The 26,674-nt window shown below is 51.7% G+C and overlaps 1 protein-coding gene across 1 annotated transcript in view; it reads left to right on the forward strand.

Annotated features, from left to right (window-relative positions):
* Positions 1–26,674, forward strand: part of tspoap1 (TSPO associated protein 1) — a gene marked incomplete at both ends in the record, with an annotated part of 65,074 nt that overhangs the window by 9,152 nt on the left and 29,248 nt on the right. The window contains 3 exons of the mRNA XM_084450184.1: positions 24,217–24,324; positions 24,495–24,623; positions 26,035–26,211. Coding sequence (XP_084306310.1) covers positions 24,217–24,324; positions 24,495–24,623; positions 26,035–26,211 — 414 coding nt within the window. The remainder of the gene's footprint in view (positions 1–24,216; positions 24,325–24,494; positions 24,624–26,034; positions 26,212–26,674) is intronic.

The following is a 26,674-nucleotide window of genomic DNA, read 5'->3' on the forward strand; positions in this document are numbered from 1 at the left end:
GTGGGACAGCTGAGGATCCACTTAATGGTGTCCATCTCAAAATCAATAGAATTCCACAGGATTTTCAGGTAATTGGGCGGCGCTCACACGTCGACTGGTTCACGTGCAGGATAGAGCGACTTAATGCTGATGAAGAGAGTTGAGGTTATGTAAGACTTACAGTATGATACCACCGTTGTGTCTTTTCATTGTCTGAAAAGCTACCGACGAAGAAGCACTGAATACAGTTACAGTATAGGCCGAATAGTTTTTGGGTTGGCGGCAGTTGACAAAACAAACGTGACAGGGCAAGCAACAGGCATGAGCACTGGCATGAACACTGCTTTTTTATTGAACCGGGGAAGGAAGGTCATCGATTCTTATCTGGGATTTTAATCGGGAGCTTCCATAATACTGGATGATGCTGTATTACCTTATAGTGAAATGGCTACAGTAGAGATGCTGCGAGGGAAGTCTGTGACCCAGAGAGACCGGGAGGGATGAAGCTGGCCTGGCCTGGGAGAGGAGGGAGGGAGGGAGGGAGCTGGCCTGGCCTGGGAGAGGAGGGAGGGAGGGAGGGAGGGATGAAGCTGGCCTGGCCTGGGAGAGGAGGGAGGGAGGGAGGGAGGGATGAAGCTGGCCTGGCCTGGGAGAGGAGGGAGGGAGGGAGGGATGGAGCTGGCCTGGCCTGGGAGAGGAGGGAGGGAGGGAGGGATGAAGCTGGCCTGGCCTGGGAGAGGAGGGAGGGATGAAGCTGGCCTGGCCTGGGAGAGGAGGGAGGGATGAAGCTGGCCTGGCCTGGGAGAGGAGGAAGGGAGGGAGGGATGAAGCTGGCCTGGCCTGGGAGAGGAGGGAGGGATGAAGCTGGCCTGGCCTGGGAGAGGAGGGATGGAGGGAGGGATGGAGCTGGCCTGGCCTGGGAGAGGAGGGAGGGAGGGAGGGATGGAGCTGGCCTGGCCTGGGAGAGGAGGGAGGGAGGGAGGGATGGAGCTGGCCTGGCCTGGGAGAGGAGGGAGGGAGGGAGGGATGAAGCTGGCCTGGCCTGGGAGAGGAGGGAGGGAGGGATGAAGCTGGCCTGGCCTGGGAGAGGAGGGAGGGAGGGAGGGAGGGAGGGAGGGAGGGAGGGAGGGAGGGATGAAGCTGGCCTGGCCTGGGAGAGGAGGGAGGGAGGGAGGGATGGAGCTGGCCTGGCCTGGGAGAGGAGGGATGGAGGGAGGGATGAAGCTGGCCTGGGAGAGGAGGGATGGAGGGAGGGATGAAGCTGGCCTGGCCTGGGAGAGGAGGGATGGAGGGAGGGATGAAGCTGGCCTGGCCTGGGAGAGGAGGGAGGGAGGGAGGGATGGAGCTGGCCTGGCCTGGGAGAGGAGGGATGGAGGGAGGGATGAAGCTGGCCTGGCCTGGGAGAGGAGGGATGGAGGGAGGGATGAAGCTGGCCTGGCCTGGCCTGGGAGAGGAGGGATGGAGGGAGGGATGAAGCTGGCCTGGCCTGGGAGAGGAGGGAGGGAGGGAGGGATGGAGCTGGCCTGGCCTGGGAGAGGAGGGAGGGAGGGAGGGATGAAGCTGGCCTGGCCTGGGAGAGGAGGGAGGGAGGGAGGGATGAAGCTGGCCTGGCCTGGGAGAGGAGGGAGGGAGGGAGGGATGGAGCTGGCCTGGCCTGGGAGAGGAGGGATGGAGGGAGGGATGAAGCTGGCCTGGCCTGGGAGAGGAGGGAGGGAGGGAGGGATGGAGCTGGCCTGGCCTGGGAGAGGAGGGAGGGAGGGAGGGATGAAGCTGGCCTGGCCTGGGAGAGGAGGGAGGGAGGGATGAAGCTGGCCTGGGAGAGGAGGGATGGAGGGAGGGATGGAGCTGGCCTGGCCTGGGAGAGGAGGGATGGAGGGAGGGAGGGAGGGAGGGAGGGAGCTGGCCTGGCCTGGGAGAGGAGGGATGGAGGGAGGGAGGGAGGGATGGAGGGAGGGAGGGAGCTGGCCTGGCCTGGGAGAGGAGGGATGGAGGGAGGGAGGGAGGGAGGGAGGGAGGGAGGGAGCTGGCCTGGCCTGGGAGAGGAGGGAGGGAGGGAGGGAGGGAGGGAGGGAGGGATGGAGCTGGCCTGGCCTGGGAGAGGAGGGAGGGAGGGAGGGATGAAGCTGGCCTGGCCTGGGAGAGGAGGGAGGGAGGGATGAAGCTGGCCTGGGAGAGGAGGGAGGGAGGGATGAAACTGGCCTGGCCTGGGAGAGGAGGGATGGAGGGAGGGAGGGAGGGAGGGATGGAGCTGGCCTGGCCTGGGAGAGGAGGGAGGGATGAAACTGGCCTGGCCTGGGAGAGGAGGGATGGAGGGAGGGAGGGATGGAGCTGGCCTGGCCTGGGAGAGGAGGGATGGAGGGAGGGAGGGATGAAACTGGCCTGGCCTGGGAGAGGAGGGATGGAGGGAGGGAGGGATGGAGCTGGCCTGGCCTGGGAGAGGAGGGATGGATGGATGGAGGGAGGGAGGGGAGCAGAGGAGGATGGGGAGTTTTAATGGGAGTGAGTGTCATTTGTCTGCCACCCCTGGTCCCAGGAGGCTGCTCTGATGAGTAGCGTTGACGTGTGGCAGAGGTGAGTCAGACGAGCCCCCCACCCAGTCCTCAGCTTGACCCCGCGGTGACCTTCCCAGATATCTGCTGAGATGAAGCAGCACTCTATCTCGCTGTAGGGGGGCAGGATCAGCCAGGGCCCGACAACCGCCGGCCCAGAATGCAACCTGCCTCCTCGCATTGGGGAGGGATCTCTCTTATCGTGCATATTTGAAGCCAAGGCGACTGTGCATGGCTTTATTATTTTGTGCTTTTCCTTTCATTTTTCTCAAGATTAATATTTCATGTTTAAAACAAGAAATGGTTCCTCCCCTCAAGATACGAAGTGCTTTAAAAAAAAAAAAGAAAGAAAAAAAAAAGGATTTATTTATTTGTTTTGACAGTCATTACCTCTCTTAGTAAACAGAGCAATTAGGACTTGCTGCTCTCATAGAGCGTGGTGGTAGATCCACGGCAAGATGGCCACATGAGGAGCGTTTGAATGATGCATTAGCAATTATCTCCCAAGCCTTTCAGCCCAGCGGGGTAGGGAGGGTCTAGCCAATTGTTCGGCAGGGGGGCTGTCAGTCGCGCTATCTGTCTTCTGCGTGTTCTTTTCATTTCCACATCACCATTTCCAGCCATAACGAGCGTGTGGGGGGTGCGGCGTGCGTGAAGGAAGAGCGCCGCGCCAGTCCCCGCGGCCCGGCGGAGGCGTTAGTCAGGGTGGACTGTGATGGAGCACAGCGCTCTCACAATGGAGCCCCCCTCACCTCCAGATGAGCCTGGAGATCAGAGGAGGAGGGCTGAGGGAGAGGAGCCGGAGGGAGGAGGCAGAAGGGAGAGTGAGGAGGAGGAGAGTGTAGAGAGGGTGCAGGTAGTCTGGGGTCTGTGGGAGGGTGGGGGGGGGAACACACGTACAGAGCCCAACCCCCACCTTTAATGGCTATTATTCGGAGGCGTGTGTGGAGAGAGAAGAGTCTTTTGTGTGAGGCGATGGTGATGCTCTCCCCTGCATCTCCATTAGCCTGTGTGTCCTGGTCCTGAGTGTGACCTGATAACTCTCCCATGTGCGCTCTCTCTCTCTCTCTCTCTCTCTCTCTTTCTCTCTCTTTCTCTCTCTCTCTTTCTCTCTCTCTCTCTCTCTCTCTCTTTCTCTCTCTCTCTCTTTCTCTCTCTCTCTCTCTGTCTCTCTCTCTCTCATCTCATCTCATCCATCAGTACAGGGCCCTCAGGTCCCTGCATTACAGCTGTTTGCATTGTGTATTTATGATCGTCAGACACTCTGTTCCACTGTGCGTGTTCATGTTTTTCAATGTTATTTTTATGCACGAGGTGTCAGTATATGAATTTCCTTCAGTCTATCACTTAAACAGAGGTACTATATAGCTCAGGTAGAGCGGCCCGGCTGGGGATCACAAAGTCCCGGTTCGATACCAACTCCCGGAGTGTGCCAAAGTGTCCTTGAGCAAAACACTGAACCCCAAAATCACTCTTCAGGCCGGTCCCTGACCAGGTTTTGGACGGAGCACTTGGACTTGGTCCCCGGGCGCCCCTGGCGAGGCTGCCCGTTGCTCCTGGCCACCCCAGGAGCAGGACGGCTGAGATGGGAACTCTTTTAACACTGTAAGTACAGTGCCCAAATATTAATTTGATTTTCCCTATATTACTAGAAACCGCAGTTTCTCAGCTTTCAGGAAGTGTTGATAAATTAAAAAAAAAGATTTTTAAAAGATTTTTTAGATACTTTTTTTTTAGAGACAATTTTGCCGGTGACGCGGTCGTAAATGAATATGAATCTCCAGTCTATCTTCAGCCTGCATGGTCATTATGGGCTGCCACAACTAGGCATTCTTGCCCAACAGGATATGCCAGCTCTTTCTCTACAGTCAGCGCAACGTAGCCTTCCTCTAAAGCCGTGAGGTGTCAGCTCAATGCCACTGCTGGAGGGCACCATTCATGATTCATAGCCTTGCTGCAGCCAAGAAGCCAAGCCACTTCTTGGGGGTAGGGCTGATACCATTATAAGACGGATTTGTTAAAATTGAGAGTTTTGCACACAGCGATGCTAACGCTAGGCTATCAGCTGAAGATATATCTGCCCTGTGTTCTATGCCCCGGCCTGTACTCTAATGGAGGGGGGATGCAGCTATGGCTCATGTTGGTCATGGTAAAGATTTATACGCTAAAAAGGCCCAGAGGACTTTAATTGCACACGGCTCGCGGCCTCAGGCTGCACCGTTTCACAATTAATCCAGCAAACCGTCTGTTCCGTGGCAGTGGGGAGACGGGGGCCGGCTAGTGTTTTATGACTGCTTTGAAGAGGAGGCCTGGTTTATGACTTTTGAGTGTAACAGGGAAGAGCTACTGTAGGAGGTTGTTTGATGAGACGCCTGAGGCAGGGCCCTGCTGCAGAGTCCTCACCCCCCACCCCGTCTCACCCGCTGTGTTGATGAAACACGATCCATCAAACCCCCCAATTTAGCCCTTCCCCCCCCGTCACTTTGGTCTGTATTGTGTTAAGACCATCACATCTGTATTGGAGTGAACGCCTGTCTCTGTCATGTCTGTGGACGTCTGTCACGGCAGGGCAGTCCTCTGTGGTCTGCTGTGGGACGCACGCCGCTCTGGTACTGAAGGGTCCTCTTTGACTTTACCCCTTTGAATACGACCACGTCACCGGCAAAATTGTACAAAAATCTAAAAAAAATCTTCTTTTTTTTTAATATCTGAAAAATAAACAAATTCCAACATTTCCTGAAAGCTGAGAAACTGTGGTTTCTAGTAATATAGGGAAAATCCAATTAATATTCGGAATGCTGTCACTGTACTTATAGGGTTAAAGGGATTAAATGGCCGTCACGTTGTAGAAGAAGAACGAAAGTGATATTGATTTGGGTAACGTTAACTAAATAGAAGTCCCACTGTGGAGCAGCTGCCGGGCCTGGAGAGCCTAAGAGCCAGACTCTCAAGACTGCTCGCTTTTCCATCCGAACACAATTAATGATGTTATCTGGTCGGCTCTTATCTGCCCAGTGATGCTTCGATTGCAGCCCAGGGAGTAATGAGGGCTGAATTAGGTTGGCTCCGATTCAGAGGTCTGGTTCTATTGACGATCTCACTCTGGCTGTTCTCCAAGAACTCAAATTTCCTTCCTTACCTTTGAGATGACTGTTCCGCTGTGACATGTTGGGTGCTGCTGCGTCAAACCAAATTGTAGTAGGCTGTGTTGCATTTAATCATAGTTTATATAATTGACTCTGCTCACATAGCCAGAGTCCTATCTTGTTGCAGGTAAATAGCATGCTATCGATGAATGTAATACAATGACACTGCCTGTGTTTATTATTCTGTCCGTACAGTACAGTATGTCACAAGGGTGTTCGCAGCGTCACCCATTCTACGGCTGTTGTGCCCGAGCTCCCATTCCGAGACCTCAGGTCATCCAAGACCGAAGTAAACATGTAGACAATATGTAAGCGCAGCACGTGAACACGACATGTGAAGTCCTCCTCACATGTTCCCTGGCCCCCGGAGAGAGAGGGGCGAGGGGAAGAGAGGACGGCGTGCTGTGAGTTTGCTCGTCTCGGTCCCTGAGCTGCACGGGCCCCACAGAACCGGTTCCAGCGCTGACCCACCGTCAAGTGGTGCGCGGGGCCGTTGGGTGGGGTGTGTGTGTGCGTGTGTGTGCGCGTGTGTGTGTGTGTACCATAGCGAGCACGTGACCGTCGCCGCCCCACAGCTCGGCACTGACCCACTTTGGAGCCATGGGAAGAGGCAAAGTGGAGCGGTGTTCCGGAACTTTCCGTCCCTCTCTCTTTTCTCTCTCCGTTATCGCCGCGAGCGGAGCCGACCTCGCCCGCCGTGACCCCCGCCCCACTCCGAGATACGGCGGTCGGCGACACGTGAGATCTGTCCGTCAAAAGCTCGCTTTCCACCCTTCCTCCTCTGACTCGTGCAGAGGAGTGCGTCCGGGGGAGTCTATAGCGCGGAACATCACAGAAACTCTATCCTCTTTGATCGTAGCCGACTGCCATCAAGGGACAGTCGTTTACTTGAGCAAAAGCACGATGGGGAATTTAGTATTCACGTATTTACTCCTTGCAGGCTGTTCTATGTGATTGAAGGGCTGTGATTTGTTGCCTTTGATCCCCCCCTCCAGAAACATGTCACCCAACGCTCTGTCCCTCTGCGGAGTCTGGCCTAATCCTCTCACACACGCACAGCTTGATTCGGCTCTAAAGACGTGATTGCTGTTCCATCTCAGGCCAGTGAGCGTCTACATGTGATACATTGATGCTGTGTCACATTAAGCTTATTTACACGACCGGTTGAAGACGGGTTATAAAGAGAGTTGCATCTGTAGAATCTCATTTAAATGTAAATACAGGGCAGATGATCACCAGTAGAAATGATTGAAGTCTGTTTTTAAACGGCATGAATTGATTTTGAAGCGAGCTGTAAACGAGCGCGTTCAGTATCTCACGGTAGCTGTCCTATTTTGGGAGGGTTGTTTGTTCCGTGGCTCCGGCCTGGGAACCGGGAGCTACGGATCTCCCTGTAGACCTCTGCTGTTCTCTGCCCGCGACGATAAAGCTCTTATCTGATGGTTCCCTCAGAACCCCCCCCCCCAGAACCCCCGAGGGGAAGAGGAAACGCACGCTCCTCCTTTCCCCCCGGCCGCGTGGCCTTTGGCTGGCACGGTAGCTGAAGATGCAACCTCAAGATATGTGACATTTCCAGAACGCGATCGTCATCAGTGTGCACTATCGCACCAAAGGCTGGTGTTACTGTACACCACAAGGCTGCCATATCACCAAATGTTCCATATTGTATTGAGGGCTGATCCCTTAGTCAACACACATCCATACAATAGAATCAGAATTTGCTGTATCCCTGAATCCAGGCAGCTGGGCACTGAAGCCCCACCCAACGTATCCCTGAGTCTTGGGTGCGTCATGTCGTAGATTGGGCTTTCTGAGGGAGATGGTACAGTAGGATTTGTCTTTGTCTCTAACCCTATTTCTGATTTAATAAAGCTATGTATTGTATTGTGTAATGTAAAGCGACTTTGAGTACAATGAAAAGCGCTACAGTATACAAGTTTGATGTATTATTATTATTATAGGATTTGAAGTGCTGAGGCCAGGCCTGGCTACAGACAGTCTTTCTGATGATAGAGTGGGTGACCTTTCGCTTTTGTCACTTTCATTAGGAATCTCCCTGAGGGGTGACGACCTGACATGACCCAATCCGTGTCCCATCCCAGCAGAGCAGATGAAGTCCTGTGCCCCCCCACCCCACCCCCCAACAGAAAAGGACAAACTGCTGAAATTGGGAAATCTCACGTGGTGACGATCTGTAGGCTATGAAAGAATTGCCTGCCTTTCTGTTTCCTAGTGTCATAAATCCTGGAGACACAGTAGTTTCTTTCATTATTAATGAGTTACAGAGCCCTTTGTCTGCTTGGCCTTTCACTCCCAGAGAGAAGTAGCCAAAGCATCGTCATGTGTTCAACAGCACCAGGTCATGTGTGCACGAGTGTGTGTGTGTGTGTGTGTGTGTGTGTGTGTGTGTACAGTATGTGTGTTAGTGGGTGTTTTTATGTGGATTTATGTCTGTGTGTGTGTGCGTGTATCTGTGTGTGTGTGTGTGTGTGTGTGTGTGTGTTAGGGCTGCACGATTATGACAAAATATAATAATTGCGATTATTTGCTTCAAAATGGTAATTTCGATTAATAATTGCGATTAATATTTCAAAGTAATAGCTTTAGCTCTGCACAGTTTGCATATGATGGGCTTGAGGGACATCATCTTTTTCGTAACCAAAATGCTCCCAAATCACGGACGTTGATCCCTTTCTTGCTACTAACTCACTGACCTCATTTTCTCAAATTTTTTCACTACTCAGGCTGCGGGTACTCTTGTGACACTTGTCTTGACCTACTGCTATCTGTCTTCTCAGTGAAATTGCTGCGCACAGCGCACTCAGCGGGAACGCATGTGATTGGTCAGACAACATAAGCGCCTGTGATTCGTCCGTGTAGTCCTAGCACACTCAATTCAAAGCAAAATGATTAATCACATTAATTGCGGCCTTTTGCGATTAGTTAATCGCGGAGGTCATAATCGCGATTTCGATTAATTCACGACTAATTGTGCAGCCCTAGTGTGTGTGTGTGTGCGTGCGTGCGCGAATTAAAGCCTTCCCAGTAGCGAATTATTTAGAGAAATGTTTCTCATCTTCAATGCGTTTGGTCTAGCAGCCCTAACATCCCAGAGAGTGTGTGTCTGGCGAGACCCAGCCAGTTAATAGGGACTGGTTTCACATCAGCGTCTGCAGCCGTAACAGTCCGCCCACCGTGGGTGTGGAAAGGTCAGTGCTGGCAGGATATCCTGGAATGACGTCTCACTGACTCCATCAACACCGCAGGCTTTATAGCACAGTTACAACGTTGTTGTTTTTCTGTCTTAACGAGGGTCGATCACCATTCTATCTGCATCTAAACGTTTAATTCAATGCTTTTAACCTTAACGGGGGCCTATTTATTCAGTTGTACCCCTAAGATATGATTATGTAAACTGGGGGGAGTCTAACCCTGTTAGTCCTTGTCACTAGCCCAGGGCTGGTCCCGCGGGGGGGGGGCTCTTCCCAGACGGATGGAGAAAGGAAGGCACAGTAAGACTTGGTGATAATTAGGGATAGATGGAACAATTATGGAAATGTGTGTTAAAATGGCCCCCGGAATTTAGCCTCTTACAGGGAGAGGACCGCTCTCACAGCTTTCATAAATGTCAGAGGAGTGACAATTGCTTCACACCCCCACCCCCCCCCCCCCCAACCCAACTCAACGCTCAGGACTCCCCTCATCTTGAGTCCTTTGTTTTACCCCTCGGGCTTCTATCTACTGTGCTCACTGAGCTCTTCAACCTTCAGCTGGCTTCTCTGAGAGGCTGTCGTCAAAGGGCCTGTTTATTTCTTACATAATTCAGTTTCCCGGCCATCGCCGTGTCTCGTTACCTTTATAGAGAATAATGTTTAATGCCTTAAACGATGACACAAAATGAATACCGAAGCCTCAGTCCACAAGCAGCGGAGGGCCTCGGTGTAGTCTCCTCCTCTCTCGTTCTCTCTCCCTCCCTCCCCCTCCCTCCCTCTCTCTCCCTGGGGCGTCTCCCTCATTAAGGCCCGTTTAACCCCTCATGGCGTCAGACAGGTGGGTCTCCGGGAGTCCCTCCTCATGTTAGCATTCACAGGCCACAGACACTAGCCGCTCCTCTGTCCCCTGAGGCCGCTCGCCCTCGGTGACATTAACGTGGCATTTGGGCCTGCCCTCTCGACGCCACCCAGACTAAACCCATGATTACGGCTAATCCCCCCCCCACACAAAGAGAGCCCGGGGGCGCGGGCTGAGAGCGACAGAAGTGCCCGTCGCAGATGTGCAATTACCGAAGACGCCGGGGTCACTGAGGAGTTTTGGCTCAGGCCTGTTGTTGATAAAGGTTTGGTGTTACTGCACTGCAATCAGTGTTAAGTGTCCCCTATATTTCTCTCCGACTGGAGAAATCACTTAGCCTTCTTAAACAGTGTGTTTCATTAAAAAGGCGTATACCACTGTTCAGGAGTTGACCTTCTTCTGTCCTTTCCCAGAGTGAGTGGTGTGTGTGCGTGTGCGCGTGCGTGTGTGTACTGTACGTGTGTTCACTCCAGATTTATGGCCATGCCTGCTCCTCCCGTCAGTCTGAATGTGCTTAAGGGACCTGCCTCACCCCCATCCCTCACCTCCAGACGGAGCTGTGTTTTCCTCCGGGCGGGTGATGCATCAGGGTTTACCTCGACGCTGGGCTGGGTGATCCTGGGCATATCCTCATTACGGAACAAAGAACCAGAGACTAACCAGTCCTCGCTCGCGCTCAAGACACTTCCAGAAGTCACAGCGGTGTAGAATATCAACACAAAGACAAAGAGCTGTATGTGGGGGAGTCCAAACGCTCCGCCCCACCTTCAATTCTTGTCACGTTCACATCACAATGAAGTTGTACAGCGATATTTGTCAGCCCTATAACCCAGGTGGGACCACTGAGCACCATATTAGGTGTTGGTAGAGGAGGTGGCGGCGTTTGGGCTAACATTGTAGCGGTGACAGTGATGGAGTGGAGGGTGTGACTCTGAGACAGTCGGGACTGGACAGGCGCTGGGGGGATGAATCTGTTTATTCAGTTCTTTTTTTCTCAGTCCCATTCTGGGAGCCGGGGACTTGGTTTACCTTGTCTGGAGGTCAACCCTCGTCTGAAAGAGGAAATGGAACGAATGATATACCCGTGTTTGCAGGGCAGGCAGTCAGTGTTTTGTTTTTTTACTCGCGGACAAATCATCTCCCACAGCAGGGGTGGCCAACCAGTCAGAGACTAAGAGCCACAAAAATGACTGTGGTACCACCCAGAGCCTCAACATATATACCAGCGTTTCTCAACCTTTTTTTCAGTCACCGCACCCTTCATAAGTACTTAAAATCCCAAGGCACCCCAGTCTAAAATAATAAGAAAAACATTATTGTCCATTAAATATACATTTAAAGTTAAATTATTTAAAATTAATACATACAACAAGATATTTTCTGACATAATATATTTTGGACTATGTTGGGTTACGCTGGGCTGGACGACTGGACTGGACTGGACTGGGCTGGGCTGGGTTAGGCTGGGCTGGACTGGACTGGACTAGACTAGACTAGACTAGACTAGACTAGACTAGACTAGACTGGACTGGACTGGACTGGACTGGGCTGGGCTGGGTTAGGCTGGACTGGGCTGGGTTAGGCTGGACTGGACTGGGATGGGCTGGGTTAGGCTGGACTGGACTAGGATGGGCTGGGTTAGGCTGGACTGGACTGGGTTAGACTGGACTGGACTGGACTGGGATGGGCTGGGCTGGGTTAGGCTGGACTGGACTGGGTTAGGCTGGACTGGACTGGGTTAGGCTGGACTGGGATGGGCTGGGCTGGGCTGGGTTAGGCTGGACTGGACTGGGCTGGGTTAGGCTGGAATGGGCTGGGTTAGGCTGGACTGGACTGGGATGGGCTGGGCTGGGTTAGGCTGGACTGGGCTGGGCTGGGTTAGGTTGGACTGGACTGGGCTGGGCTGGGTTAGGCTGGACTGGGCTGGGCTGGGCTGGGTTAGGCTGGACTGGACTGGGTTAGGCTGGACTGGACTGGGATGGGCTGGGTTAGGCTGGACTGGGCTGGGTTAGGCTGGACTGGGCTGGGCTGGGTTAGGCTGGACTGGACTGGACTGGACTGGACTGGACTGGACTGGGCTGGGCTGGGTTAGGCTGGGCTGGGCTGGGCTGGGCTGGAGATTTGAGGCTTTGAAATGTCCCAATGATGTCTGGCATATCAGACAGAATGGCTTACCATTACGTTCTATGAAGAAAAAATGACTCTCCCACTCAGGTAAAAAATGTCCTGTGTTCGTCTTCATATTTTCTTTTCGCTGCACATTTCTTTCCAGCCATTCTTTGGTTGTGTACAGTAGTAGCCTAGGCTACGTTAGCTTTTGTCGTAAAAGAGAATGACCCACGCAAAGCAAATTATTTTGTTACCAAGGTGATTTGCTACCTATATGATTTGTTTGAAGTGGTTCTCATGCGACTTCCTCGCGACCTAGCGAAACGAATCATGATTTTATGACAAATCTGCAATAAACTAAAATGGGCAGGAAGAAATGCACAGCGAAACTAGAGAGAGAGAGAGAGAGAGAAACGTTCTTATGGAATGAATGAATAAATTTTTTTAATGAAAGGATGGAAGAGCCGAAAGCCAACTTTTTTTTAATCAATGGATGGAGGAGCCGCACATTGACGGGCAAAGAGCCGCATGCGGCTCGCGAGCCGCGGGTTGGCCACCCCTGTCCCACAGTCTGCCCCCTCCTCCTCATTTTTTGCCAACTCTGCACTAAATGGGATAATTTGCCGACCCTTCGCCTTCCCCGTCTTTTGACTCTTAGAAGGCCAGACGTCCTCTGCATGTCCGATATGTTATTAGCCCCCCCCCCCCCCAGGCAGGGGTAAATGCCATGTGTTATTTATGCGTGAGCTTTGGGGGGGTCGGCTGTGTGCCCAGCCAGGCTAAGTCTTAATTACTGAGCTGGAAGGCCAATGACAAGCAGGACATGAATGTGTGTCTGACCCCCGGGTCTTTAATAGAGGGCACATTTGTAAGATGATTGCTTGAGAGTGCTGCCATTCTCAATTTACACCAGCTGACACATTAGAGATGGCAGGAGCTGCGGTCAGGAAAATGGTCGTTTATTTTTTTTCTCCAAGTAAATTGATTGATTTTTGAATCAATTGTTGTCCAGTTGTAGGTCATCTGATTCTGAATCAAGCAATATGAATTCTTGTATTTGTAAAGGCAGCTTATTTATCTTGGAAAGCTCTTCAATCCAAAGTCAGACCCGTGACAACAATCAGTGCCGGCATCCCAAAGGCCTACTGTATGTCTCTAACCAGGGCTCAGGTGCACAGGTGGGTCGGGTGCCTCCATACTACATCTGCGCTCCGGTGTTTCAGATACGATGCATCAGGAGCATATGGTGTTGGAGACGGCGTTGACGGCCCTATCCAGATTGTCCATTTTAATACTGGCCAGTGCTTCAGGCCAGATTTACCCAGAGGGTCTATTCTGTCGAGGGGCGAGCAGGGGCGCCGGGCGTGGGTGGGGGGGAAGCAGTATTTTGGGGGGATTCTTTGTTCTCCACCGCTGAGGCTGAGAGCCCCGTCATCTGTCTTCGTTAGGTGTCCAGCAGCGGTGAGTTGGTGACAAATGCAGGATGAGATTGAAGAGGACTCTGAAGGCTGTTTCATGACTAATAGATGAGTGTGAGGTGGGAGCTGGATGTTATTAACGGCCCCAGAGACAGAGATTTTCAGTCTTCTAGCACATTTTATATTTTTTTGCGGCATTTCAGTGTAGCTACCCATTTCCTTCTCCTTAGGAGTCATGGTATATGGATTTCAATTTGCCAAGGCAGACGTAAGGCTTCCAAGAACTGCAGCAAGAGGATTCTACTGTCTTAAGGAATGAACCTTGCTCTGCTGGGCCATCCTTTAGAGGAAAGACCATTATAGCACAGGGCTCTTGGGTTTTCATGGGGATCTCCTTTTGGTTTGGAGCAGCCCAAGGTGAAACTGGCGAAGCGTGGAGGAGCCACTCTGGCGCTGCTGAGCCTTTTCAATCTAATCAGCATAAGGGCTCCAATTTGAAAGATAACAGATGTTCTCCAGCTGCAGTGTCCAACACACAGACATGGGGACCCAATTCTTAGGCGGCCTCACACTTGTAGTGTCCCAGATTCAAATAGACGAATAGCGTGTTAGAAACTGCTGAGTTTGAATTATGCTCCCTCTGTTCATTTATCAGACACTGAACACTCGGGGTTGAATTCTTAAGGGGTCGTAGATCTGTGAGCGGCAGAACCGGAGGAGGGTCGTGCCGTTGAGGTGAGCTGGCGCTGGGGCAGCTCATCTGAGCTGATAGGCTGCCCCCGGCGGGACAGGTAGGAAGTCGCTCCAGCACAACGCAGCACGGCAAGATTAGAGACCAGCGGGAAGACCTCCCATTTCTGCCACCTAATGAGAAAACCAAAATAGATACGGAGGAGGAGATAGCAGAGACGTGCAATAAAACTGGAATAGTGCAGAAACGCCAGCTATCATCAGCACTTCTGAAGAGAAATAAGAGACACTGGCTAATTGGAAATGATCCGTCTGGGCTCTGCCTGTGATCTCCCTCCGTGGTTGTTTTCATCCGATGCAGTTAGTTAGGCCTCTTTGCATAAATGATTAGATTTCCTACAGAGGCGGAATAGGAGAAAAAGACATATGTCAGAATTAAATCTTTACTGTACAAGAATTTCATGGTTGTCGTTTTTCATTCTCTGGTGTGTCAGGTCCCGAGTTTAGCAGCGTTGATGTAGGTCAGGACAGCATATCCTCTCAGAACCCAACACCCTCACATCATCCCTTCCTGCTGCAGATTTAATAAGCGTAGGATCATCAAAGGTTTGGGTTCCATCCCAGCGTTCCCCCTTTCCAGGCCACCATGAACAAAGATGAGGCAGAAATCCTGTAATCTGGTATTGGCAGTTGATGGTGCAGAATATCAGTGTCTGCTTTCCAGTCAGAATGGGTTGTGTGCTCTCCTGTCCTGAACCACAGCGAGGTGGTTATTTTTTCCAAGTTATTTTTTCCCCTCAGCTTTAGTTTGGTCATTAACCTTGAGCTACTCGGTGTGCCAAACAATCTCCCGTAAATGGGCCTTTTATTTTTTGCTGCTTCCTTTCCCTGAAGTGCTTGTTTTCATTTGAACTCTGAGAGCCTTGTACTGTATCTTTCACACCCATGAGCCTCTTTGGTTTGGCTCTGCTGAACACGTAAATTGGACTGCCCCATTTGAGGCATAAAGGGACTCTTGCTTTGGGAACAGTGAATATTGAAGTTCAAAATTCAATTTTACCCATGATTACCTTTTTGTCAGACATCGCTCCCCCTCCCATTTCTTTTTGAGGACCTAACCTGAGGCAATTGTTACCCTCCCCTTCTGAAAGGCGGTCCTCCCTCGGTGGCTCAACGCTAAACCCCCTGTCTGGATCTACAGTCTAATAACCGGCGCTGCGTCCACACGGCGGCCCGCACACAGAGATCCAATTTATGTGATAAATGAATTGTGCTCTTGTCCCACGTGAGCAGCATTGAGATGGCGATAGAGCGGAGGTAATGATGGAAACCCTCCTTGGGGAAAGGCACACGGAGGGAATTCTGCAATGGACACAATGTTGTTTTGTAACGCAGATGTGCTCACCATGGAAAAAAGATTTTCTCAGTAGTGTTCCAGTAGCTCCCAATCGACTGGTGAATTTAATAGCCTTTGCCTATTGGAATTTTGTCCTTTCACTTACCCTCTAAAATGAGGGACGACATCTGTTCAATTGTATTTTAGCAGGAAGAATTGGATCAAACTGGGGTTCGAGCCGCAAAGTGGCCTCCATAGTGTTGTGTCCGCCACTTTGGTGAATTTTATTGCCTGTGAATAGTTGCACATTGACTCCCGCTTCCCCCCTGATGCCCATTTACTTATCTACAGTTAACACACCCATGCCCTCACCGCTGTAGTCAGGCCCCAATCACAAATGAGTCATTTGTCAAAACCTGTCCATTAAAAACACTACAATGACAGAAACACCCTCCCTTCTCCCATCACCCATCTGTACTAATGGACCCACTCGGATGAGACGGCGGGGGGCTTTGAAAGTGATTGTCTTCCAATTTAAACTGAGCTGTGGTGGAATATCACAATATCACATTTACTGTATCACAACCTCAGGATTCAGAAGGGGGGTAGACCCTACGAGTGTTCTTATCAAAACAATTCAGGCTCAATCTAATACATGCTGAAATTAAAATCTGCAACGTTACTGTAAATGAAAAATGGGGGAGTAGTACTAGGGAAGCCTTTTTAATCACCAGTGCCTCTCTCTTTGATGTGCTATAATCAACCCAGGGGCTGCCTCCTGAGAGCGAGAAGTGATAACCGGCTGTTAACGGCTTCATTTCCAGCTCTTAGCAGGGTGGGGGGTGTTTGGACACACTGAGCTTTACCTCCCTGCACCACGACAGAATGTTGTTTTGACAGTGTCTAGACGTTGCTATGTAGCCTATATCTACCCAGCTAACAAGGCTGGAAAAGAGAGGGCTGGACGGAGGAGAGAAGCCATGGCACCTCTCAGAAGGCTGGACTGAGGAGAGAAGCCATGGCACCTCTCAGAAGGCTTATTCCCTCGGCTCTTTAGCGCTCTCAAAGGGCCATGGTGGTGCCAGTGGAGCAGTTGAAGTAACCTCATTAGAAAAGCACTGATTGAATACTGTGTGGGAGGAAATAGATCTCTCTCTCTCTCTCTCTCTCGATCTCTCTCTCTCTCTCTCTCTCTGTCTCTCTCTCTCTCTCTGTCTCTCTCTCTCTCTCTCTCTCTCTCACTCTCACACACACACAGAGAACGGCATTGATTTTTGCCTCCCATCTTCACACTTCATTGGTGTCATGGAGGCCTGTGGTACCCTGTTTAATGGAATGCAATTATTTCCCGTCTGTGTTGAAAATGTTTTTTTTGCTCCTCCCCCTCTCTTAATTGAAATGGGGGGGTTCTTTGACTGCGTGGAGGAAGGACGGAGGAGGACGTTGCCAGGAGCAATTGAGGCCTGGATTAATTAGGACATGTGTTGAGATGCAGCAGACGTGGCCTCGCTCATGGCCAGTCCCCTTTGACGCACTCTTAAAGTGACTCTGGAAGCATGTCACAATCTCCAGGCTGCTACAGTCATTTTGCTTTTACCTACAGTAATCAATCTAAGCTATAGTGAGCACTCACCACTGGAATAATCATGTTCCCACCATGTGAGTTGGTGTCTCAGTGAGAGGATGTTGTTGAGTGTTAAAGGGGTCGTGTGCTATTTTGGACCCTGTTTACGGTCTGTCTACCATGAACCTGACACATAGACCATCATTTCACTGATCGTTCCAGTATTGAGCTATCTGAATGGGGCGTACGTAAATACATTGGAAAAACTATGATAAATGTGTTTTTCTGAGACAGGAAGCACAGGGTGTAATCTTCCCCATCTCAGTATGCTCTCCTGTGAAATGTATCACAATTCGAATATTTTTAGGTGCTTGGCATGACTTGCACATAGTCCTTCATGGGAGCAGCGAAAAAAAGCGGCAGGAGTATGCTAATGTCCAGGTTTATTCCCTGGTGTCCACAGGGAATAGAGATGCTATCCAATTTCCGAAGGTTTGAAACATTCCTCGTTTCTCTGATTAGCTAGAAGCTGCCGCTAGATCCCACAGATAAATCTCCTCTCCTCTCAGATACTGTAAGCCGTCTGACTGTCACACCTCTGACTCGATGGCACTGCACAATTATCTCTTCCATGTAAGCGACGCTGCAGCTTTTGTCTTTACAAGCGTAGAACAATGGCGCCAGGTCTAGTTGGCTGACAGACCTGACAGTCCCAGTCCTGGTGGTGTCCCAGGGGGACTCGCAGCGCTCCGGCGGACACGTGTGTGTTTTGTGACGGTGTTACCAGACGCTTTTATTCCAGCCAGGGAATTAGACGACCCCCCCATGTCAGTTTCTGCCACAAACCGCTGATGTCTGTGTTTCTGCAAGACCAAACTAGGGAGAATTCAAATCAAATCACATTATACATGCAGCCTGTGGATATCAGACAAAGGATAATCTGGTTTACAGGGCTATGCATATGTACGAGCATAGCTACCTTGGTGATTCAAGTCTGCTATATCTCTCTCTTATGCTTCCCCCCATTCCTTCATTATCTCCATCCCCCACATGTGCAATATCATTGTTCTAGACTATATGGTTGGACTGTTGTTGCTTTTCCACATCCTTCAATTTTGCTGACTTTGCTTAAGCTGCCAAACACTTTCCTCCTTGGATTGTCATATTTCACAGGAGGTGCAATTTATTTTCCTTCCAGATGGGCATCGGACCATGTCAAGCGAAGAAAGCGTCACAGGATGGCTGCTCTCCAACTATGTCTGTGTTTTTCCCCTGTTGTCGTTCCAAATATTCGGGCTAACGTCTTCTAGCCTTTTGTCTAGAACCTGTGGTTTAGTCCAAACAAAACACTGACTGTATACTAGGCCTTCATTGACGTCAAGACTCATTTGAGATCCGATATGTCCTCGTGATAGCTCCCTTATCCAACAGCCTAGTAATAGGAGCATGTCCTTGACTGTAAAACCCAGATGAGAAATGAAACATTGATTGTACGGTAAGGAGAACGCACAAGCATTAAAGTGATTGGATAGATTACACTGTGTAGCTCTTGTTCTTTCTGGTACATAGATCTAGCCTGTTTCCTGCTGTCGATAAGCATATCCATATTTGTAATATCTCTTTGTAATCTGAAGCAGCTTGCCAATAAAATGTAGGGCAGAATAGAAGGCTCCCTGGGGAGCGCTGCTTACTTTCAAAACACCCACTAAGCCAGTCAAAGCAACATCAATGCACTGTTACAAAGTCTTGCTTTGCATCACGGATGTAGCTACTGTATTTAGAAACGGTCACAGAAAATTGCCCTGTTACAATTACCCTACGTTTTTGGTTTAGCCCACAAGTTGTTAGCACAAAGCTAGCGGCCTTAACACCACGCCCAGGGACAACAGTTGAAAATTAGCTTTAAGCTAATACTGACATATTTATAGTCATGTTTTTAATGTGTGCTGTTGACTAATATGTACTGTCCCTGTACAAATAAAATCAGGGGGGGAAATTATTTTTAAAAAGCTACGGCTAAAAGGTTTGACTTTGCTATGACTATAAGCATTGCTTCCAAAGTAACCCTGATCTGTCCCTGATTTGGTTATATGAGATTCAGTAACGAGATGGCGTGCTGGTGGTGTGTCTGGAAGCCTAGGGGATCTGTGTCTGAATGAACAGGGGCTATAACCCTCCTCAGAGTGTGCAGTGCCCTTCCGTGCGTGCGCACAGTGTGTGTGATAGAGCAGGGTCATCTGAGAAGCCCGGGGGGGGACCTTGACGGCCCTCAGAGAGGGAAAGAGCTCTCCAGAGAGGGGAGCGATCGGCTTGTTGTCAACACTCCTACTGCTAACCCTACTCACTTTACCTCAGGCTGTGCTCCTCGGGATGCGCGGGTCTTCTCATGCAGCGTCTGTGCTCATGATGGGGTTCACTGAGAGGTGATGAAGACAGGCTTGGACACAAGGAGCTTAGACCTGCAGCTGCATGGGAACTCAAGGCCCATAGTTGGTACAGTAGTAGATCAAATCATCGCAAATGGATCATGACATTACATCAGTTTGCCTTCAAATCACATGCTACTCAAATCTACCAAGCAAAAATGAGACATGACTACTGGTGCACTGAACATCGGATAGCAACGGGAACGCGATAAGACACCGAGCACCTGCTGAGGTATGGATAGTGTAGACATACAAGCAAAGCATAGTGAACAATCGCTTAGTAGTAGGCTGCCACAGGTTTCGATACGATATTTAGGCATGATTTGAAACAGGACAATAGACTACGTAGGGTAGACGGCCTTCTCCGTGACTCGTATGTCTGCCCACTACATCGTTACCACGGTAACCAGCGCCGGTCGCCGGTGATGTCGGCCGACGTGTTTTTGAACATAGCTAGGAGCCTTAAATCGCCCAGGCCTACCCAGCCTTGGGCCAGCACACTAACACGCTCTCTGGCTGAGGACCCCGGTACCAGGCGACACCTGCCCTCCTGCGGCCGGGGTCAGTCTGCCGGGCCCACAGAGCCAGCCCTGGCTGACGGGAAACGGAGCCAGCGGCAGAGAAGTGCAGCCTGAATACTAAACCTCCGGCCCCCGGGCTCAGTGTGTGCGACGGCGGCGGCGGCGGTCGCCATGACAGGGCCGTCCGCGGAGGGGGGAACGTGAGCTCAAACCCCGGATACAAACTCGCGACTAACAGACCGCCACCGGATCCAGAAGCTCTCCCCGGGAACAATCACAGGATGTGGAGCCGCTCCAAGATCATTAGAATCAGAATAGAGACGCGCAGAGGGAAGCTGAGCCCACCCTGGCAGAGCTGCCTCTGACTTGATTGATCGGGCCTTAGCGCGGTTCTCCCGAGAGCCAGACAGGGACCCGGGGACACAGAGGCTGTCTTTACTGATGGCCAGAGAGCGCTCAAGGACACAGCGTTTCACTTCTGAGCTATGGCCAAGTCTTCCCCTGCCATTAAGAGGCCGTTTTTCTGAGAAAAGAGTTTAGTGGCGATTAATGTATGCCTGGGTAGTACTACACAGCAGTAGAGTCTTCTCTCCTGTGGAGCTTCTGAAGAGCTCTTTCACGCTGACCTGAATCTGAAGAGATGTCAACGAGGCAGGAACGGATTTTATTTTACTTTATTTTATACCAGATAGTGTTCTGTAGTCACTCTCGATCATTATACAACAACGCTGTTTCTTTGTCAAGTATTGGTACTGCAAAGCCCTCATGGGGATTTGTAGTGAATAATCTGCTCATTTGCAATCTCAAACACGGGCGCGTTAAGGCTACTAGAGAAGTCGATTCACCCTAATCGCAACAAAAGTGAGCCGTTCTGCTCGGTTCGTATTCAAATTGCCGGTGCAGCTCACGTAACGCTGCGGTACTCCCGAATGAACTGTCGATTCAAGGGCTGATTCACTCAAAGACGTGGCCTAAAGGCGAGATTCGCCTCTGTTTGACATCCCGTCAAGCCCCGATCATCGTCTCTCCGCCAACTCTGCCGGCCTCATTTGGTGCGTGATGGAGTTTAGCAATCAGTAAGAGTTATCGAGGTGAAGCCGCAGGAGGACTGAAGTTTGTCCACCCATCCATCATCTCCGGCAGGAGATCGCCGTCACCCCAGCTCAGAATGGAGCTCGTCCATCAGTGTCGGCCGCTGATGAAACGCCCCAGACAGAGAGAGAGAGAGAGAGAGAGAGAGAGAGAGAGAGAGAGAGAGAGCTCCTACTCTGGGTTGTAGTTAAGCGGGACATCTCTATATCCCACAAGGCCGCCACAATGTTTTTGTTTCGATATCGTTGCCGTCATCCCTCAGCACCTCGTCCCCGCCGATGGCCGCGCCGGTCCAAGTGTCGCACCCGCCTAGCATCTGTTTCCACCCAGTGACATCTGGGCCTTCTGGCACCGGTCTCCATCGGCTCAGCCCTGACGTAGTAATGCGCGTATCCTTGGACAGGGAACACACGGGAGCCCCAGCTGCAGCGTTGCTCGTCAACAGACGGCCATTAGCGTCGACTTAGAACACAGGTAGCGTTAGAGAGCGCCTCCGGGGACACGCTGCAGGCGACGCCCACCCCCCCCACCCCCCCATCCCCCCTGTCTTCGGACGTAACCGTGGCAACGGAGCTACACCGAGGCCTCGCGGCGAAGCCCAGTCAGAGATGGCGTTTGATGTTTTTTTCCCACCCTCAGCAAATCAAGTCCGTTCTTATTGAGATTAGATTTCATCAGACTGGGTGATTGCGCCCGGGATGTGTTTCTGACGTGGAGCGGTGGTGCTGCACCTCGATGGAGAAGATCTCCAGATGGGACAGAAGGGTTATTGGGTGTTGTTGTGTTATCCGTGTGCTTAGTGGACACTGCTGTATCAAGCCAAGTCTGACTTGGAACACACACACACACACACACACACCACACCACACACACACACACAGAAGACTGTCCTTGTGTTATTCTCGCTGGCTCCTCTTCCCCTTTGTGATGTCTGAGGCCAGTTTCTGATGGTGCTCTCATCCCGTTTCCCAGAAGTCTGTGCGGCTGACCGCAGGTGACCCGCTGTGCTCAGCCCTCTGACACAGGGTGGCAGCGTCCTTACGTCTGCCCCTGCCAGAGCACACGGGGCTTTAGTGTTATTATTACACCCCTCTCTAGTCCAGACCTCCTCTCCTCTAGCCAGGGTCACTCTAGGTGACTGTGTGTGTAAGTGCCTGTGTGTGCGTGTGTGCGTGCGCGCGGCTGCGTGTGCGTGGGATGCGGTGTTTGCCCGGGGGCTACAGACACCAAGGACAAACCCTCGTCTCACTTCCAGCTTTTCTGTGGGTCCTGTCTGTCCATCTGCTCGCCCCGCCCCACCAGACCCTCTCCTCTGCCAGGTCTGCTCCCTCCTTCCCTCCCTCCCTCCTTCCTTCTCTCCCTCCTCCCCTCCCTCCCTCCCTCCCTCCTTCTCTCCCTCCTCCCCTCCCTCCCTCCCTCCTCCCACCCCTCGCCTCAGGGTTCAGTTAAAACACCAAACACACCAGCGGTGACATCATCTCCGACCATGGAGACCAGAGGGATGTTTCTCGTGTGTTCCCCACATGCACATGAAAGGTGTGTGTGTGTGTGTGTGTGTGTGTGTGTGTCTGAACAATCCGTGGGGATATAGAACCCAACACTCTTTCCAGCTGGCCCTCCAGTGGAGGATAACGAGGGTTTTCGTGTCACACCAAGGGGTGAATGACTGTGAGAGGATGATGGGGGGGATAAACTCTGCCAATAAATCCATAACCTTTCAGAATGCATGACTAGCCAGCCCAGCAGCTTAAGTCTAGTGGTGCTGCTTGCTTTCTCATTATGCCGGCTGTGTCTCTGGTCTCTCTCTCTCTCTCTCTCTCTCTCTCTCTCTCTCTCTATCCCTTTTCCTTGTTGTGCTGTGCGAAGGCAGACACCTCTCTCCCTCGTCCTGTCTGTGGTGCTTTGAGAAGAGAGGGGGTGATGGGAGTTTGGTGGCAGCCGCTGGCCAAATGAGGATGGGAATAGAATAGAAAGTTTACAGGTAAAGGCACATTGGAACTCTTATCATCGCTTGTCCTTGCAGTATCTTATCAGCACCAATCGGTTCCTCATTCCGGTCCTAGGTACGCAGCTAGACCTTAGAGGTTCCCAAACTGGCAATTTGCTTTCAATATTCTAGCAGTCCGTCAATTTGATCCTCATCTACTTACCCCATCCAATCATGGATGACTGTGTCTGTGATATAGGTGGTGCAATTAATAGCGTTGTACAGCTGTACAGGGTCAGTTATTATTGTCTAATGTATAAACAGGCAAGAGTCAATTGTTGTTGTCGATCGTATAGACAAGGTGTTCAATTGTTCAAGTGTTGGTTCAATCAGGTGCAGAACAGAACCGTCACAGGGTGGGGGGGTTAACTGTCCAGGAAGAAGAGTGCTGGTTGATAATGGGTCATGGGGGTGGTGGTGGTGGTGGAGGTGGGGGGCAATGGGTCATAGGGGGGGTTATCCGTCCAAGTGGTGTCTTCAGTGGCGGTACACTGCCGCTGTTGGCTGTTGAGCTTGCGGATCACGCCAGGACAGAAGCTGTTGTGGAACCTTCCGTCTCTCTGGCGAGATGGTACAGTACGAACAGGCGCAGCCAGGGTGGCTGGTGTCTTTTGTGATGGAGATGTCCTTCCTGCAGCGGGGTGGGTGGGGAGGAGTCTTTCTCCTCCTCTCCTGAAGTCCACAATCATCTCCTTTGTCTTGCTAGTGTTCAGGGTCAGGTTGTTGTCTTGACACCATGTTACTAGGTCTGACACCTCCTGGAGGAAGGCTGATTGGGGGAGATCAGGCCTATCACAGTGGTGTCATCCGCAAACTTGATGACTCGATTGCTGCTGTGCTTGGCTGAGAAGTTGTGGGTGTACAGTGAGAACAGCCTGGGGCTCAGACAGCAGCCTTGAGGGACACCCGTGCTGATGTTCAGTGTGGATGAGGTGCTGCTGCCTATTCACACCACCTGTCAACTGTCTCCACGCGTTAGAGCGGCACTAGATAATGCTGTGCAAACAACACTGGCTGACAACTGAGGAGACGGGCAGGCTTTCTACTGACCCGTGCCCGAGTTAAACGCCAAATCATTAAAGCATCCATCTATCTGTCCCCTGGAGGACTAGAGCTGCAGAAGGCTAATTATCTGGCATTCCTATGTGAATGAGGACAGTAAGCAATATCAGATAGCAGTGTATAAAACACTGGAGTTACCGGAATAATACAGTTCGGTCGGCCTAATAGGGTGAATGTCCTTTTGATTTGTATATATTTGAGTCCTTGTCCTTCCAGGCTCTAAGACTGCCGGTTATCGTGGTTAATGTGTGCATCATGTCTTGCAGAACGGCGCCGACTATGGCTTCCTGGTACGTCAGAACTCTGAGCTGCTGCGAGCCCTGGACGAGCTGGAGAAGACCTGCTCCACCCTGAGGGAGGAGAACGGCCTGCTGGTGAGACTAACCCTAAACCCAGCCCGGGAACCAGAGGCTACACAGGCCCGTCTATCATCTCTGTCCATACGAGTCCCTTTCTTGCTTCTTGCTGTACTATTTCTGGTCATTGTCATTCGTGGCCGCGCCGGCCCTGTCGGGCGCTGACGTGCGCTCCGTCCTGTGCGCAGAGGAAGAGCAGCGCCCCAGAGACGGAGGAGAAGGTCCGGCGCCTGCGGAGGAAGAACACGGAGCTGGCCGTCATCGCCAAGAGGCTGGAGGAGAGGGCGCGCAAGCTGCAGGAGGCCAACCTCAGAGTGGTACGCTGCACTACCTGTACTCAGAGCTGTTGGGCTCACTGTGGAGCCCCTTCTGCAATCTGTATTTACCCCCCAACTCCCCCAAATGAGAGGGCATGGGCGTGTCATCGAGTACCAGCATCCAAGCGGAATGCCTGGTAATGAGCAGAACAGACCGGTCCAGTGAGTGATGAATAGGAGTCATTGTTGAGAAATGCAAGTGCCCCCTAAACAGAAGATTGTCTCATTATGGTTAATTATGAGAATGCAAATTGCATTAGCCAAGCTGTTCCTGCAAAGCCGCTAGGTTACGGCGTGTGCTGTGGTATTTCCCAATTTCCCAGTAGGGTAGTATTCTTATGGGGAGGATGTTTCGGTGAATAAATTCCAATCCCCTGGGAGAAATGGTGGATATGGTGGATCACTCCTGTGTGGGACATTGTCGAATCACTGCTGTCTGATATTCTCAGCCTGCGAATAAACAAGCTCGAATTACATGGGTTTGTGAAACGGTACTTTACTCATACACTGCTTGTATATGAACTAGGGTGTGCAGGGAATGACCTAGACCACAAACCTTGAGTTGGAGAGAATCCCCCTCCTGTACCCCCACCACTCCCCCAGGTTGCAGTTTAAGAGCCACATTAGTCCAGAGTGCCACCTGCACAACCACCTGTCTCTGAGCAGACCACCAGGGCCATTGGCTGGGCCCATATTCCACTGCACCTGTTCAGCAGCTTGAGAGAGAGAGAGAGAGAGAGAGAGAGAGAGAGAGAGAGAGAGAGAGAGAGAGAGAGAGAGAGAGAGAGAGAGAGAGAGAGAGAGAGAGAGAGAGAGAGAGAGAGAGAGAGAGAGAGAGAGAGAGAGAGAGAGAGAGAGAGAGAGAGAGAGAGAGAGAGAGAGAGAGAGAGAGAGAGAGAGAGAGAGAGAGAGAGAGAGAGAGAGAGAGAGAGAGAGAGACCACTTCTTAAGTACCTCCCTGCTGGCCTATAAAGAAAGAGCAATAAGAGAAGTCAACGCAGGTACAATAAAGCCGCACTCACAGAGAAACGAGACGGCCTTCAAGAGCTCCGGGGCTTATTTTCTCAAGCTATTGTGTTTTACTTATGGATTTGCATGTTGGCTGACCCAGATTGTATTTATAGACTGCCTTTGAAAAAAAAAACACTTTTAAATGCCTCAGACTTTGCTTAACTGCTTCCACTTCATCTCAGACACAAAAGACCGGGAGCAGGACACAAAGGGAGCCGTGAGCCGGGGGCGCGGGCGGCGCGACAGGGCGTATAATGGCGTGTAACGTGTCTGCGAGGCAGGGAGGGGTCAGGGGGACGGAGTGGACCCTGTTACAGAACCTGGGTTCCCCTTACTGGGATGAGCAATTCCTTTTCTCATATCCTTTGTGTCGCCCCCCCCCAACCCCCCCCTCCCCCAGGCTAACGCCCCCGCCCCACTGAGGCCGGGGGCGGTGGAGCAGTACAAGCGGGCGTTCGCCCGCCAGCGCGCCCGCGACCTGGCCCAGCACGCCGACACGCTGCTCTGCAAGGACAAGGAGATCGCCGCCCTGCAGCAGGAGTGCCGGGAGCTGGAGGCCCGACTGGGCACCGTCAAGGTACCCCCCGGTGCCCCACCCTAGACCCCCCACCCCCCCCCAACGCTGAGACCGTCCTCAACACCACCATGCTACCTGTCACTGTCTGCCGAGGGTCCATCGCTGGCCTCATTCGCCCAGCTACAGTACCTCGTCATAGGGCCACTATGTCTCAAGCCTGCCCTCTGCTGGCCTGACCGGGCACTGCACCAGATAAGCCCCCTAAGCCTGTATTAGGGACTGTTGTGATGCAGATGTGTGGGTGATAAAGGATAGGAGAGGGTGCCCTTGCTAAGTGCCTGTTTTTAATTACACTAGATTTTTCGGGATGTGGACATCTGTCGGGTTATTAGAGAAGGGCCTTCTTGACGGAGCGGAGCACTGATCCGATGGGCAGGCCAGCCTGTTCAACCCAGACACACCGCGTCATCGCGTCACTCGGATATGACAGGCAGAGAAACGCAGCTTCCCCTGCCTGCCTGTC

Source organism: Borostomias antarcticus (assembly GCF_949987555.1).
Source record: "Borostomias antarcticus genome assembly, chromosome: 15".
NCBI classification, from domain to species: Eukaryota; Metazoa; Chordata; class Actinopteri; order Stomiiformes; family Stomiidae; genus Borostomias; species Borostomias antarcticus.